Source organism: Manacus candei, unplaced genomic scaffold, assembly GCF_025592945.1.
Source record: "Manacus candei isolate 608988 ecotype Guabito, Panama unplaced genomic scaffold, ASM2559294v1 h1tg000011l, whole genome shotgun sequence".
NCBI classification, from domain to species: Eukaryota; Metazoa; Chordata; class Aves; order Passeriformes; family Pipridae; genus Manacus; species Manacus candei.
The window spans coordinates 13,459,505-13,473,944 of NW_026138059.1; the positions used below are offsets into that span (position 1 = coordinate 13,459,505).

General features: G+C 42.5%; 1 protein-coding gene across 1 annotated transcript in view; it reads left to right on the forward strand.

Annotated features, from left to right (window-relative positions):
* Positions 1 to 3,167, forward strand: part of AGPAT5 (1-acylglycerol-3-phosphate O-acyltransferase 5) — a 54,622-nt gene extending 51,455 nt beyond the window's left edge. Inside the window, exon 8 of the mRNA XM_051778125.1 lies at positions 604 to 3,167. Coding sequence (XP_051634085.1) covers positions 604 to 829 — 226 coding nt within the window. The 3' untranslated portion in view covers positions 830 to 3,167. The remainder of the gene's footprint in view (positions 1 to 603) is intronic.
* The last annotated feature ends 11,273 nt before the right edge of the window (positions 3,168 to 14,440 follow it).

Genomic DNA, 14,440 nt, shown 5'->3' on the forward strand with positions numbered 1-14,440 from the left:
CTCTTGTTCACTGGAACATCTTTCCTGGGACCAAAGGAATCTGTCAGGCAAATTTAGGGATAGTTAAAACCCCAGAATTTCCAGATCCATTTATTAAAGGTTTTTAAAAGTAGGAGGAAAAAAGTTACCACTAAACCAGTGGTGTAGCATCTTACTCCTGCATGTTTAGCTTCCGATGTATTTAGCGTCTTGTGAGCCCTTGTTATTTATTAGTTTATTTTATGAAGATGTTTTTCCTCTTCCTTGGGTGTTCAGTGATTATCTGTGTGTTGTTTTGTCCTACAATACGGCTCAGTGCTATGGGCTTTTATGCTAAATGCTGAATGAAAAGGATTCTTTTCAATTTTTATGTTCACTGTTAAAATTAGTCCCCAAGGAAAATATACCTCTATTGCTTACAAGCGTTCAGGTTGAGTTCTCTGACACACAACATGTTCATAAGGTGTAGTCGTTGTTTCAACTTGCTACAGATGAGCTGCTACACATGGTGAGATCATTTGTTAAATAATGTGTGATTAGAAGCAGTTACTGGAGGAAACTAAGGTGCTTAAAATGCCTTACACTCCTGTATGACTTTAACCATCTCCTTTTCTCTGCTTTTAGGTTACTAATAGAATTTTATGATGCAAAGGATTCTAAAAGAAGAAATAAATTCCCTGGAAAAAGTGTTCATTCCAAACTAAGCCTCAAGAAAACTTTGCCATCTTTGCTGTTTTTAGGTGGCCTGACTGCTAGTATGCTTCTGACAGAATCTGGAAGGAAACTTTATGTAAAAACATGGATATATGGGACTTTAATTGGCTGCCTCTGGGTTAGCATTAAACCATAAGCAGATGTTAGTCTCCAGTTGGTGAAATGTGCAGTCTTTTCTTGTACATTGCACCAAACCTTTTCCTGACTTTATAGAAAAAAAAGTGTAAATAAAGCCTTATTGGTCAAATATTGGAAATAATAGATTTTGTGACTTAAGCCTCTGTGTGGTTGGTCTGGGGAAAAGTAATGTAGATTTTCAGATTTGCTACTGATTTTTGCTGGAATAATGACAGATAAACTGAGTCATATGATAAATTGCTTTCCCCATGAACTAACATCCATCTCTCTCTGCAGATTTGAAGAAGTATGAATTATGCATAAGGGTGTCTTAAGTGGACCTGTGAATGTATTTACAGAGCTTAATTTAGAGTATATATTTATTCTTCTGATATTCATGTTGAATTTTCATTGTTCTTTCGTGCATTGCAGCAGCTCAGTTGCATCTGTCCCAGCTGTATCACAAATAAAATCAAAACTTCTTTTTTTTTTTTTAATTTTGCTCTTCAGCTTTAGCTAAATACTGTGTTCTTTAAAAGGGACTGCGTAAGCTAGCAAATCATGAGATGTTACCTGAAGCAGAATAAAATGTTCCCGAGAACTACTGTTCATGGGGAAGCAGCTCTGTTTATCTAGTGCATGATTTTTGATTATATTGCAGTATTAGGTGATTATTTTACATATGCAAAACATTAAATTGTACTGAGCAAACAGTTTATTTTGCGCACCTTGTGTTTGTGCATAAAAGGAATGTACGTGGTGTAACAAAATGTTAAGTTTTTGTTTCTGGCCTAACCAGACTGTAGCCTCCCTTGTGTCTGTTATCCCTACCACCTCAAGTGTTTCAGCTGAACTCACAGACCTTTCATGTGTACGTGCCATAAGCAGAAGTTTCCTGTTACCTCACAATTTTCTGGAAGCAAACTTTGTTGTTTGGGTAGTGCACAGAATTATTGTAACTCCAGGAGCATAAGGGTACGGTAACAAGGAACCTTCAGGTGTTCCTGCTAAATCCCAAGCATGTGCCTTTCCCACTAATCTGATTTAGCCTGATATTTCATAACCTGGCAGTCATCTCCATGCTGTAGTATCACAGTAAGATTCACAGTCATTCTAGGTGATGCAGACTGCAGCTGGATTGAAGTTACAGGGTCAATGTATAAGATTTGCACAGTAGACTAGTAGTGAACAAAATGCATATCCTGTCAGTATTTCACCTGCTTGAAAGTATACTTTAAAAAGCAAAATCAACAAACTCTGACTATCAGAAAGTCTGCGATTCCCAAGGCTGGTATTTTTGCTGGGGAAAAGCCATTTCCTGATATCCAGGGAACAGTCTATATGTACAGCAATGGGGTAGGAAAGAGGATGTATTTTATCTTCTTCCATTAGGGAATTGGACTCCTTGTATCAAAATGAAAGAACTAGAAAATATTTTTATATAACACTTGCAAGCTTTAAATGTGCATTTCTCTCTAGCTTCAGTATGATTTGTCTTGCTTTACAGTCCATTGTGAATTAGACATCTCTTAAAATTACATCTCAGTTTTTCAGATTCCATCATTGCCAGTTAATTAAAGATACGGCTTTTACTGTGTGTTTTTCTTTTTTTTTTTTTAACCTTATAGAGTAATTACAGTTATTACAGTTCCACCTTAAAATCATTCAGTACAACTTTCAGTTTGAAGTTCTGTGTCCTTTCATAATGGATTTTGTCACTGGAGTTATTTATATCGGTGATTGATTCAGGATATGTTGATGAACCATTTTAAAAACAATGACTGGGAACAATGTTGAAAAACAGTATTGTTATGAGGCTGTGAAACAGAAAAAAAAAAGCCATTTTATGTAACAGCCAAATGTGCTTACACGTAGTTCTTCCTATTCTCAGCTGACTGTTACCAGTGGGTATAACCAGAAGGCAATGTTCCTATGTTAGTGTGATTTTTTCAGTCATGGAATGAAATTTTACTCTGACATGACTAAATTTCTTTGTAACAGCTAAGAATAACATTTAATTATACATCAAAAATAAATGCAAACCGCTTAATTCATTTGTAGGAAAATAACTGCTATTTTGGAGAGCCTAATTACCATGAAATACTGGATCACTCTTGCTGTGTAAGTACCAGGAATATAATTGACACAGTGCAGCAAACAAACAGGATGTTTATTTTGAACCTTATCCTCTCTGTTAATCTTTTTTTTTCCTTGCCATTCATTTATAAAGTTTTGAAACTGTAATTTGCTGTTGTATTTGGCATTGGGAGTATCACATGCTATTTCTAAATATGCACTGATATTAACTTGAAATATTTCTTCATTAAAATAAGAAGAGCCAATGCTCATTCAACTTTTCTGTCCTGTCTACTTGTTCAATTTTTTCTGCACTTTCATGTTTGTAGCTTGGTTAATAGGAACTGCTTACACAAAGACTATGAGTGTGGTTTTAAATCCTTGATGGAAAAACTTGTGTGAGAAGCAGTCATTTGAAAGAAAACAACTTTGTGATTTTTTTTCCCATGCAGCTAGAAATGCATTAAAATTTATTTGTGCTTGTTCCAATGCAACACACCACCAGGTGGGTCAAACTGCAATAGCTTTTCACCCATGAACACCTGCACCAACTTCACAGGCTTAGTAATGTTCATTAGTGTGCAGGACCACAGTCCTGTCCAGGAATTGACCTCGAGGCCTTGGCCTGACACACTGGCAGACAGTGTGGACAGACCCAAGGGGAGGGAAGAGGTATTGCAAACAAATACCTGAAGTATATCTTGGTAGCAAATGCCACCAAAGTTTTAGTGATGTGTTAAATCTCAGATGGACCTATATTTCAAAAACCTCCTTTGCCAGCTCTGTCAGTGCCTTTCATAACAGCAGTTTCCCTCTACACAAGTACTGCTCTGTTCATGTGCATACACAATATGTAAAACTTGCAAGACCACCACTATGTGCTAATTCTACAATGATATGCTTGTGTTTACTTTTGGGGAAAGGCTGGTAAGGAAACATTAACTTAAATAACAGAGAACACAAAAAGTGAAGTGACAGAAAACATTGAGTGATAATAGAGTGAAGAAATTACTGAGGAGGACATGTGAGGGGCTCTAGCCTGCTGCAGTCCTTTGCTCGCTCCTCTGAAGCATTTTCTTACTGTAATACTTGTTTTTTCTCCTTTCAGTCAAATGTAACATAACTGTAAAACTTCTTTTAGTACTTAAAAATTGGCCCCTGATTATTTTAACATGCACAGAATATATATACTCACTTCAAGTGAGAGAGAGATAACGAGTTTGGGTTTGGATGATGAAGGAGACCAGGACCAGGCTTGGGATTTTTGTTTTAGTGTTAAAAATTTAAAAAAAGATATTTCTCCCACCACCACCTCCAAATAAAAAACCACTTTTAATGACAGAAATTTCAACCATGCCCAGAAAGGCAGTAGAAAACCAGCTAATAGGTTCAAGATCTTGGCACCTGCTTTATAAAGGCTTTTCCTTTCTAGAATTGGAAACCACAGTTTGGTCCTAACCTGCAGTTCTAGGTCACTTTTTAGCAGAGCGGCTGTGGTGACAGGGCTTGAAGCAAACACAGTGGGGTTGCTCTTGTCCTCATTTTCTTGTTCGTGCCTGTCTCATCAATTTGGAGCTCTGTGGTCCCAGTGAAGTGAGTTGCACAGTATGCTGAGCATAAGACAAAAGAAGAAATTGTTGTTTTAAGTTTGTATAATGGCAAAAGTCACACAAGTAAAACAAAACACAGAACAAATCCAGAGAAGGAAAAGCAACGATAATCTAATTTAAAAAAAAAATAAAAATATTAGAAACATCAGCTCCAGTCAGGCATCACTACATCTGATTGATTCCAGGGAAGATTTGTTTTCTGTGTGAGGAGCAGTATCCTGGTCAGCCTATTGAGTGTACCTCCTACCTGTTCAGTTTGAGTCCCAGATCTGCAGCCCTACCCCAGGCTGACTGGTCTGTTGTTTTCCTAACGAGGAGTCCCTCAGCACGTCTAAAACTGATGTGAATCTTGGGTTTCCTCCATTCTCCTCCTGGACCTGAAGAATTTCCCTGTTTGTTTTCACTCTGATAAGCTGCTGACAGATAAGCCACTGACACCCACCTCTTTCAGGGCACATCCTCCTTAGGAGGACTGGCATTTGGTGGGCAGAAGCCAGTGGAAACGCTGGAGTCTGTTGCTGGTGGGCTGGAAGGAGGTGTTGCTGGTGAGAAAACGGTTGTTGAGCTCTGAGCAACCTGGTCTAGTGGAAGGTGTCCCTGGCCATGGCAGAGGGGTTGGAACTTTAAGGTCCCTTCCAACCAAAACCATTCTGGGATTTTGTAACATCTGTATTTGACATCCAGGATGGATCTCACTCCTGTCTCTGCCAGAGTGTGCTTTTCACTGTTAGGCAGTTTGCATGGCTGTAAGTAAATGCAAAGACTAGATGTACCCCTGAAAAATAGTGACTTGTTCCTGGGTCGTATTTGTGATGTGAAAGTTCAGTTAGTTTTGCCTGTACAAACTATTTCACAGCCATTCTGACTGTGAAGGACATTTTGATGCCTCTGTTTGCGTTCTCTGTATGACTTATTGGAACCAGAGCCTTCTCAACCTGTTTGCCTGACTGGCCCAGAGAACCTACAGAGGATGCTGATGTTCAGGGGCAGAAGTTGCTGCCAGTTCTCAGTGGCCGACAGAGCTGCTGGTCTGAGCTGCCAGGCTCCCCACAAAGCCTCTGCAGAAAACAGGCCCCTCAAGTCCCAGTCCCACCACTACAGACTAAGACAGGCATCACCATCACTGGGCTGCCAGTACAAAGGGGTTTGGAGAATGGTAGATCCTAAAACCCTCTTGGTTTGTTTGCAAAGTATACAAGATATGGTGTTCTCTCCATAAGGTGGGCTGGGGCTCATTGGTGCTTTGAAACATGGATGAGCAACAAGTTGGAGGGTTATGCCTACTTTTGGGCATCAAAGCACAGTCACTGGAATGGAAAGTAGGACATATGGTCTCAACAACTCCTGGCCTGAGAAAGACAAGAGCTGTTTTACTTTCCCCAGCACTCCATATCCTCAGGGCATCCCCAGTGCTGCTTTTCACCTCACAAGGTTGGAAACTATTTTAAGATTTGTAGGGCCAGCATGACTGTAACTGGTGCCAAAGACACTGGCTGGGTGTATGGATTTCTGCATTCAGCTTCAGCCCTGGGGCATTTCTGAACTGCCCTATGAACAAGGTGGAACCAGAGATGGCCCACAGCTCACACCAGTGTGCAGGCAGCTGTAGCCTCCAGGCTGTGCTTATAGAAAGAGGAAAATGGGAAGGGTTCCACCCTAAAATGCCATATTTTTGAAGTGTCTTTCTATGTTAGGAGTGAGCCTGACACTTCATGGGCACTAGCAGACCTTGTCACCACTATGGCTGTTGTGGTCCCACACTCCACACCAAGGCCCTCCTTCCCTGTCTCCTTTAGAGACATGAAGGCTGAAATTGCCAAAGCAGTTTTTAATTTTTGGATATAACTGGCCCCTGGCCTTACTCAGCTGTGCAACAATTTCATCCATTTGGGACCACAGAGGAAACAGCTACAGAGAATTTAATTTGCAGTTGGCCAAGATGGGAGAGTTGACACTGTAATGATCCCAAAAGTATCAAATGCTGTTCAACATTGTTAGGCACAAATAGAAGAATATGCAGAGTAATCAAGGCTGAAACCTGAACTGGAGGTATTAAGTTAAATTACTTTTCATGCTGTATGCATAACAGTCCCTCGTTAAGGTTGTCACTTATGGTTTAACAGGCATTTGCATTTCCTATAGTATCCTATTGCACTTTTAGCATAAACACTGTAGGTTCAGAAAATGGCATTGCCTTTATGCTACTTTGCACCCAAGTTTTTTAAAGTCTTGTGTGATAAAGAGGCTATAAAGATTTGCCTCTAGTCTGTATAGTCTGTGAGCATTATTTGGCTTCTGTAAAAGAAGAAGTCATCACTTCTTGTTGTGCAAGGTATAAAAAAAGTTGGTTTGACATCAAGGTGCTTTAATAAATTCCTGTTGATTACAAAGGATTGCATTAGTATGGTCACATACTGACAAGTGTTGAAAAGACTTTTAAAAAACACACACTGTTTTTACAGTCAGGGAAGTTAAATTATAGTGCAGAAATACTTCTTTGTGGAACCACACACCTGTAGCTAGGACTTGGTTGTAGTCATAGGTGAATAACCTGATTCACACAACTGTTTAAAGACAGAGAAGTAGAAACTGCTGGAGAAATGGTGTTTTTATTATCCAGAAAAGGAAAGGTATTTCAAAGAGCTGACAAATAATTTTGCATAGCCCTTAGTAGTCCTGTTGGCACAGGATATGGTATTGTTTTCTAAGTTTAAACAGTAATAAGAGATTGTGCGTACATATCCTGATATGTCAATTGTATTCCTGACAAAACCACAAGAGATTCAAGAAGTCGAAATACTTAGAACACATCCCCTTTTGCACCACAGGATTGGAAATGCCAAGTGGCTGCTGTCACTAGCTCATCCTGTGCATCCCTTTGGAATGCCTGATGCTGCTTTCAGTGCTGGTTTAAAACTAACAATTATTCTTGACAGCACAACATATATGAAAGCAAAGGTGTGAACTGGGACATGTACCATCACTGAGGATGCTGGCCACAGTGATAAAGCCTAGGTGGTTCATCAACCAGCTCTGCAGAAGCCAGGAAAGGGAACTCAAGGCAAACCAGGGAGCTGCAGTCACAATGAGACCCCAAAGTGCCTGTTTGAAGACAGAATCTCAGCGCAAGCCGTGGGTGCTGGCAGCGCCACAGGTTTACAGCATGTGCATGGCAGAGGCTGTGGCTCCAGGGGCCACACCATGCTCAGCTGAAGTAAATGGGGACTTCAGATTCCTTTTTTGATAGCAGGACAAATTCAAAGCCTTAAAAGAAAAACCCTCTCGAAATTATATGACATCCTGGAAAGGAAGGACTGCTCCTGAACCCTCAAAGTTTGGAGTAACTTGAGTATCAAATGATGCCATAGAATAATTGGGTAAGGGTCTGCCACGCTGCAGATTCTCATCCCTCCCCTCTTCCTCAGCTCAGGCCAAATCCTTCCACATGCATGGAGGTGAAGTTTTGCATCCCTTATTCCTTAGATACCTGACCTAAATAAAGCATAGCTAACAGAAGAATTTAGGACTTGCAGCTGCTGTAGAAGGCAACAGGAACATATAAAGAACATGCATACACCACTATACAGCAGTCTCCTGGTACAACAAATGTACTTCTTGGACTGAATAATCAGGAAATAGTTCCAGGCTCTGGTTTTCTGTTTGTAATATGATGGCAATGCTGTTCCTTGCATTTTAGGGGTGTTCAACAAATACTTTATTTTGTGAAGTTTTGGTGCTTTTTTTATAACGTTCACCATGACAGTGTCAGAAGGAAAGGGAAGGCCTTCAGGTGTTCTTAAGTGAGCTCAGAATAATGTGCAAAGAGAGGCTAAAATGAGTTCCTTCACATCCTTTCCCCATATGCCACTTCCCAGTTGCCTTCGTTCTTTGCTGTGCTTCAGTCTCCTCCTCATCTTTTGATTTCCACCCCAGTCTTCACATACTTCGTGTTCCCCCAGCTCTCTGCCGGGGTTCCTTTTGTCTGTTCCAAGTCTACTTTTCCAAGTTATCTCCTTGTCTTCCATGTCTCACCTCCTCTGAATGCAGTCACTTCATGTAGCCTGGAAACAAACAGTTTGAAAAAACAACTAAAAATCCATACTTTCAAGTATCTGGATTTAGAGTTGCTCTGGCCTGAAGCAGTTAGAAAATGCAAGTTCTAGGGAAGTCCTACTCCAGGCCCTAAAGTATATCCCATGCTCATGAACTCACCAGAGAACGAAGCCTGCAATCTCTAGCTGGCTTCTGATGAGCACATGTGAACTGCAGCTGGCTTGGTTTTCATCCAAAGCCCTGTGAATTGGCCAAATTTTCAGAGAGACTAGAAAAAGTCTATTTCAGCAGTAAGGTTACTGTTTTGTCCAGTTCCAAGTCCCTCTTCCAATAAAAAAAAAAAAGCACCACAGCTTTTCAAACATTGCTGGAGTATTGGGAGGGGGATGTGGGATTTTGCTTGTCTTGAACCTGGCCATGATTACATTGAGGAAAAAAGGTGCTCTTAGACACATGAACTGTTTTGGCTGAAAACTTTGAAGAAAACCTAGCCTGCAAGACACACCTGGCAAGCAAAGCTCTGGCTTTTTGCTAATTGGGCAATTAGTTTTTTGCTAACTAGCTTTTTGCTAATTGGACAATTAGTGTTTTGCTAACTAGCTTTTTGCTAATTGGGCAAAGGTAAAAAATAATAAAAATAAATATGTATAAATGATAAATAAACCCAGAACTGAGACGGCAAGATGCATTAGGCAGTCCAAAAACTTAGGTTGCACTACCAGCTATGTATGTAGCTTGCATCTTTCCTTCCCTCAGCCTTGAACTCTGAGAAAATTTAGACTCAAGAATCAACGTGGGACTGGTGGTGGTTTGGATGAGTCTTTTTTTTAACTGGGTGACTTCTGTGAATCTGTTTTATGGCTGCACATATCTCAGATTTGCTTTCTGTGTAATAAAGTTTGGCTACTTGAGCCAAACCCAGTAATATGCCAAGACAAATGAGGTTACAAAGGTTTAACTGAATTGGAGGGCTAAAGCAGAGAGTAGCTAAGGCATGTACAGAATATCTTAAGTGTTTTGTTTCCTCCTGTAAGCAAAGACTGTGTTTTGTTCACTCAGTATCAGTTTCTAACACTAGCTCCTGAGTATCATCCAACACCAATGTGCTTCTAAAGTGCTCAGAAACGGTCCTGCCACCCAAGTGAGGTCAGTATTGCTATAACCAAACTGGCTGGCTGATATTACTAACTTCTGCCTGGAAGAATTTTGACGGTTTGATTATAAAATGCATTAGAAAAGAAACATGAGATTTGATGCTGCAGGAAAGAATGCAGGCTTTAATTTAAAAGAGAAGCGATTCTTTTCATGAAGCAGATACAACAGCACACAGTTCCTCAGTCACACAGTATGCCAGTACTATGTGTTAGCAACAGCCACATAGCTTGCATGTTCAGGCTCATTTTGGGGGGGTTTCAGCATCCCCTGTAGCCCCTCAGACAAGCTGGCCTGCCAGGGCAGCTGAAATTTGCATCTTCCTGCTGTGCGAGTCAGTTGTGAGCGGCAGGGCTGTAAGACCCCAGTGCTCTGCCAAGCCTCCTGTCCTCTGTTCTGGATCCAGGAGTTCCTCTTACACCACCTGCCACCTAAGTCACTCTGTTGAGTTTGCACAGGAGCAGAGCCAAGGAGCAGCTTCACACAAACAGCAGAGATCTCGGTCAGGAGGCAACTATGAGCTGAGAGGCTTGTCCGGTGTTGGTTACAATCTAATTTGTTCACAACAGCAGCAGCTCAGCCAGCATCTTGGATTAAACCCCAGAATCTGGGACCAGCTGACACGGGTGGTGTGCATGCTGTCTTACAGGTTGCCTGACACAAGCCTCCCCTTGCTCATATCCACTCCCAAGGCACTTGGCTACCACAGTCCTGTGGGGCTCCCTCCTTTGTGTACTTTGCCTTTGGGTCATCTCTGGTGTCATCACTGAGCAGACTGCAGCGATGAGCATTGGGGTACCAGCTACTCTTCTCTGTGCAAATGAACTCAAACTCACCTGTCGTCTCAGCAAGCCACAGTCACTAGCAGGTGACACCCTGTCCCTGCAAGCTCAGCCTCCTTTGGAGGCAGGAACCTGAGGGTGGATGTCCCATATGATCCTGCTCTCCATCCCCAGGACCCCTGCAGTGATATGGGTTATCTGATTCTTTTGGAAACATTTCACACCAAATTCTTACCTGGGAGAAGCTCTTACATTGAACTACATTGAAGAATAGGAAGAGATATTACGGTTTATAAGCCATTGGGTGAGGGTTGTAAGGGGTAGTTACTATTCAGCAGCAAGCACATGCTGGTGCAAAGCACGCTCCAGGACTGTGGCAGTGCATCTCCTGGTATCTGCCCTGGCACTCTGGCCAGCACGTGCCTTGCATGCCCACAGGAAGCACACCAACATACAGGGGAATGAATATGTGTTTGGGTATAAGAATGGTAGCTTTTTCTTTCCATTATCTAATGTTTTTCCACACTGAACTGCAAATACAGAGGGAACATACTGGTTTTCATTGCAGAGAAAAAGTCAATCCCAGATCTTTCTGTGTGGTTTATAATGAAGCCTCAAACCTGAGCTGTCCTGCTTGCACAGCTTTCGTAATGTGGTGGCTACCCTGAGGTAGCCAATGCATATTAAGAAGGCACTTTCTGTAGGACAGATGTTCCCTAAGGAGTCCTATGCCAGAGCGCTGGGCAGCCTGGGCTGTGAGACGGACTCTCTCTGCCTGCTCTTTGCAGACAATCCTGCTTTGCCCAAACAAGTCCCATGTGCAGCGGCTGGCTCGGGGAGGGCAGGGCTGGGGTACGGTTTGGGACATGCCTGGCTCGGGGAAGGAAGGGCAGCGGGCGCTCGCAGGCAGCTCCAGCCCAACGCTTTGCATCTACCACCATCTCGTGGAGAGCCAGCAGATCCCAGCGCCGGGCTGTTCCCACCAGCGACAGGAAGGGAAAAGGGCAGAGGGCTGATCCTCACGTTTTACAGTCAGTGCTGCCCCGTCAACCCCGGCGCAAAGGAGATGCCGCGAACTCACTGAACGGGATTGACCAAGAGTGAGGGAAAGCACCAGCAGGCTCATTCCCCGGAGATCACATGTGCAATACGTGCCTTCCAAGGAGCCCTTGGCCCTGAAGGATGCTGCAAGAGGACATGATGGTTCTCCTGCAAAACTGGCATAAATGCTCTATATTTGCAGGGAGGAAAAAAACATCCTGCCTGCTCCCTTTCACTGTGGGATGGTCAAATGTATCAAACCAGCAACGGCAGCAAGACAGATTCTCAGTGAAAGGAATTATAGAAATCAGCTTAGAAGACTGAATTTCGTGGGAGGGCAGAGAAGGAAGAGGCCTGCCAAAATGATGGGGAAGAGTTATGATTTCCTACTGAAAATATGTGAAGTGGTTTTGAGATTTGGTTAAGCTGCTTTTAGAAACCAGTGACACAATAAAAAGCCTTAATGCACCATGTTTTATGTAGGAAACTGACTTAATGCACCATGGACTAATTTCTACATTTCAGATTCTCCCTAGCCTGATAATGAATCAGAAGAGGCCTTGGGGGGTGTGTGATGTGGGGGTTAGCGAGCTACAGTCTGAGCCAGACAGAAGGGAGCTGAGGACTAAGGCAATGCAAACTCAGTGATGCTTACTGTGTCCTCAGAAAACAAAGTAAGTATCCAAACAAATGCTGGTTGTTTCACATGTGGTTTACCCCTACAGAGCCTAGTCAACTGGGCTTCAGGTTCAATGTATTGACTAACCTGTGGCCTACAGAAATAAACTACTTTTTTTTCCCTCTATCTCCTACTTTGCTGCAAAACCAGGAAGAGGAAGAGAGATCCCTGTGCTTTGATTTCCATATCCTCCAGAATAAACCAAACACTCTCCTCTTATTTTTTGAGGAATTCCTAGTGTGGACTGTTTTAAGCCTGTGGATCCTGTGCCAAGCCCTCTGCATTCCTTTGCTCAATTCTTGGCTGTCCCAGCTAGAAAAAGGGTGTCTGATTTAAACCTGTGTGTGGTGATCAGGAGGTCCTTAAGCTATAGCTGCACAGGCAAAGCATTTGGCATCACACTTGTCTCAGATATCTTGAGACATCCACAGTATACACACCTACAGCTGACCTGAACTCCCTTATAGGGGACAGAGGAACCCAGACCCTTTTACTTCTCTTTAATGTCACTCAAGAAATAAATACATGTCCAGTGTTTCCTTCTTCTGAACAATTTTAGGCATTGATTCCAGGATGAGATGAAAGAGAGCCTAGCTTGATTAGTTATATTGACTGTATGTCTGCAGGCTGCAAGGAGAGCCCAGCCTGAGCAGCTCAGGCGCAGATGTCCGTGCTGGAGGTTGACTCCACTGATCCAGATGGATGCTGGCCCCTTTCCTCCACGGGGGCACTGGACATGTCTCAGCACCTCCAGCCCAGGGGGAAGGGCTGCAGGCAGTGTAGCCACCCCTGAGCAGAGGGGTCATCTCCTGCCATCCTCTGCCCCTCTCCTGGGACAGAGAGGTTGACATGGGGATGCCACCCTCCTGGGGGTTGTTAAAAATTGAGCTGCCAAAACACCTGCAGTGAGTGTGTGGTTTGGCTTCTGTATCTTGACATACTCTCACAGGGTGTCCCACTCTCTTCCCTTTTGGGGATAGGCCTGGAGAGAGATATGCTCTCTTGTCAGGTCTGCTTTCTCTGCCTCTTTGGTTTTTTTGATATCCAGCTCTTATTGAGCTACTTGTGTTGTCCTGTGGAGACCAACAGAAGCTGAGTTATATTTAGCAATGTTGCCATACAAAAGATCAGTCTTGTTAGGCAATGTTGGATGTACTGCATCTAGTGAACTACATGGCTAAATGCCATACTTTGATCCAGAAATTTCTATTGCTCAAGGAAACAGGAAGCGCAGAATGTGCAATTATGTGCCTACTTTTGGAAGAAAAAATCTAAACCATGGTTAGATCTATTTCTACCTTACTTCAGAAACTTCTAAAATGCATTTCAGGGCAGTCAGTGTTGCACTTAGAGGATGACCAAGAAAACAACCTCCAAAGCTTAGCACTGTTATTCATACTGAGAACTCAGCACAGTGAGATGGCTTGGGCTGTAGATCCTACACAGGGTTCAGCTGTGACATGTCATTCCCATTGGGTTCAGAGTAAATTGCTCCTATCCCGTTCTCAACAAAGTTGCATTAAAGTCACTGGATTGTTACAAGTTTTATTTCTCCTCTCAGGCAAGAACACTTGCTCTTTGGTCTAATGATCTCCTAAGGTTCCTGTTGTCTAACTCTTCATGCAGGGTAATGCACGATGAAAGCAGAGTTGTATATTCTATTCTATTCTATTCTATTCTATTCTATTCTATTCTATTCTATTCTATTCTATTCTAGAGTGTTTCTCAGACTGCTGTAATAAAATACCTGCAGTAGGGCCAGAATGTCCGAGGTATCCCAGTGTATATTCAACATCATACCATACAGAGCTGTGCATGTTTCTACCCGTGCAGCCCACAGTTAAAGAGAACAAAAGAGCAAAAAACGGAGGAATTGTTCTGGTCTGACATTAGAGGACACGGCTCTACAGGAAACCTGGGTTTATTTGCAGGCCTCCTTGGGGCCTGTCTTCTTGATGAACTGTGGAGGGACAGACAAACAAGAATCACTTCTGTAGAAACAGGCCATCATTGTAGCTTCTGTCCTTGCTAATATACTCACTGTAATTTACAAGCTCCCTCACCTCCACATTGTCCCCCTTATTGTCAGGATAAACCACAGGCTTTTACTGCTCACAGAGAACATAACTCATATTGCCAACAGCTCAGTTTATATTTAGTCATTATTAAAGTGGGGGAAGCAAATGAAAGACACTATTGGCTCTGAGAAGATCTCTGCTCTGTAGGCAGTCAGATGA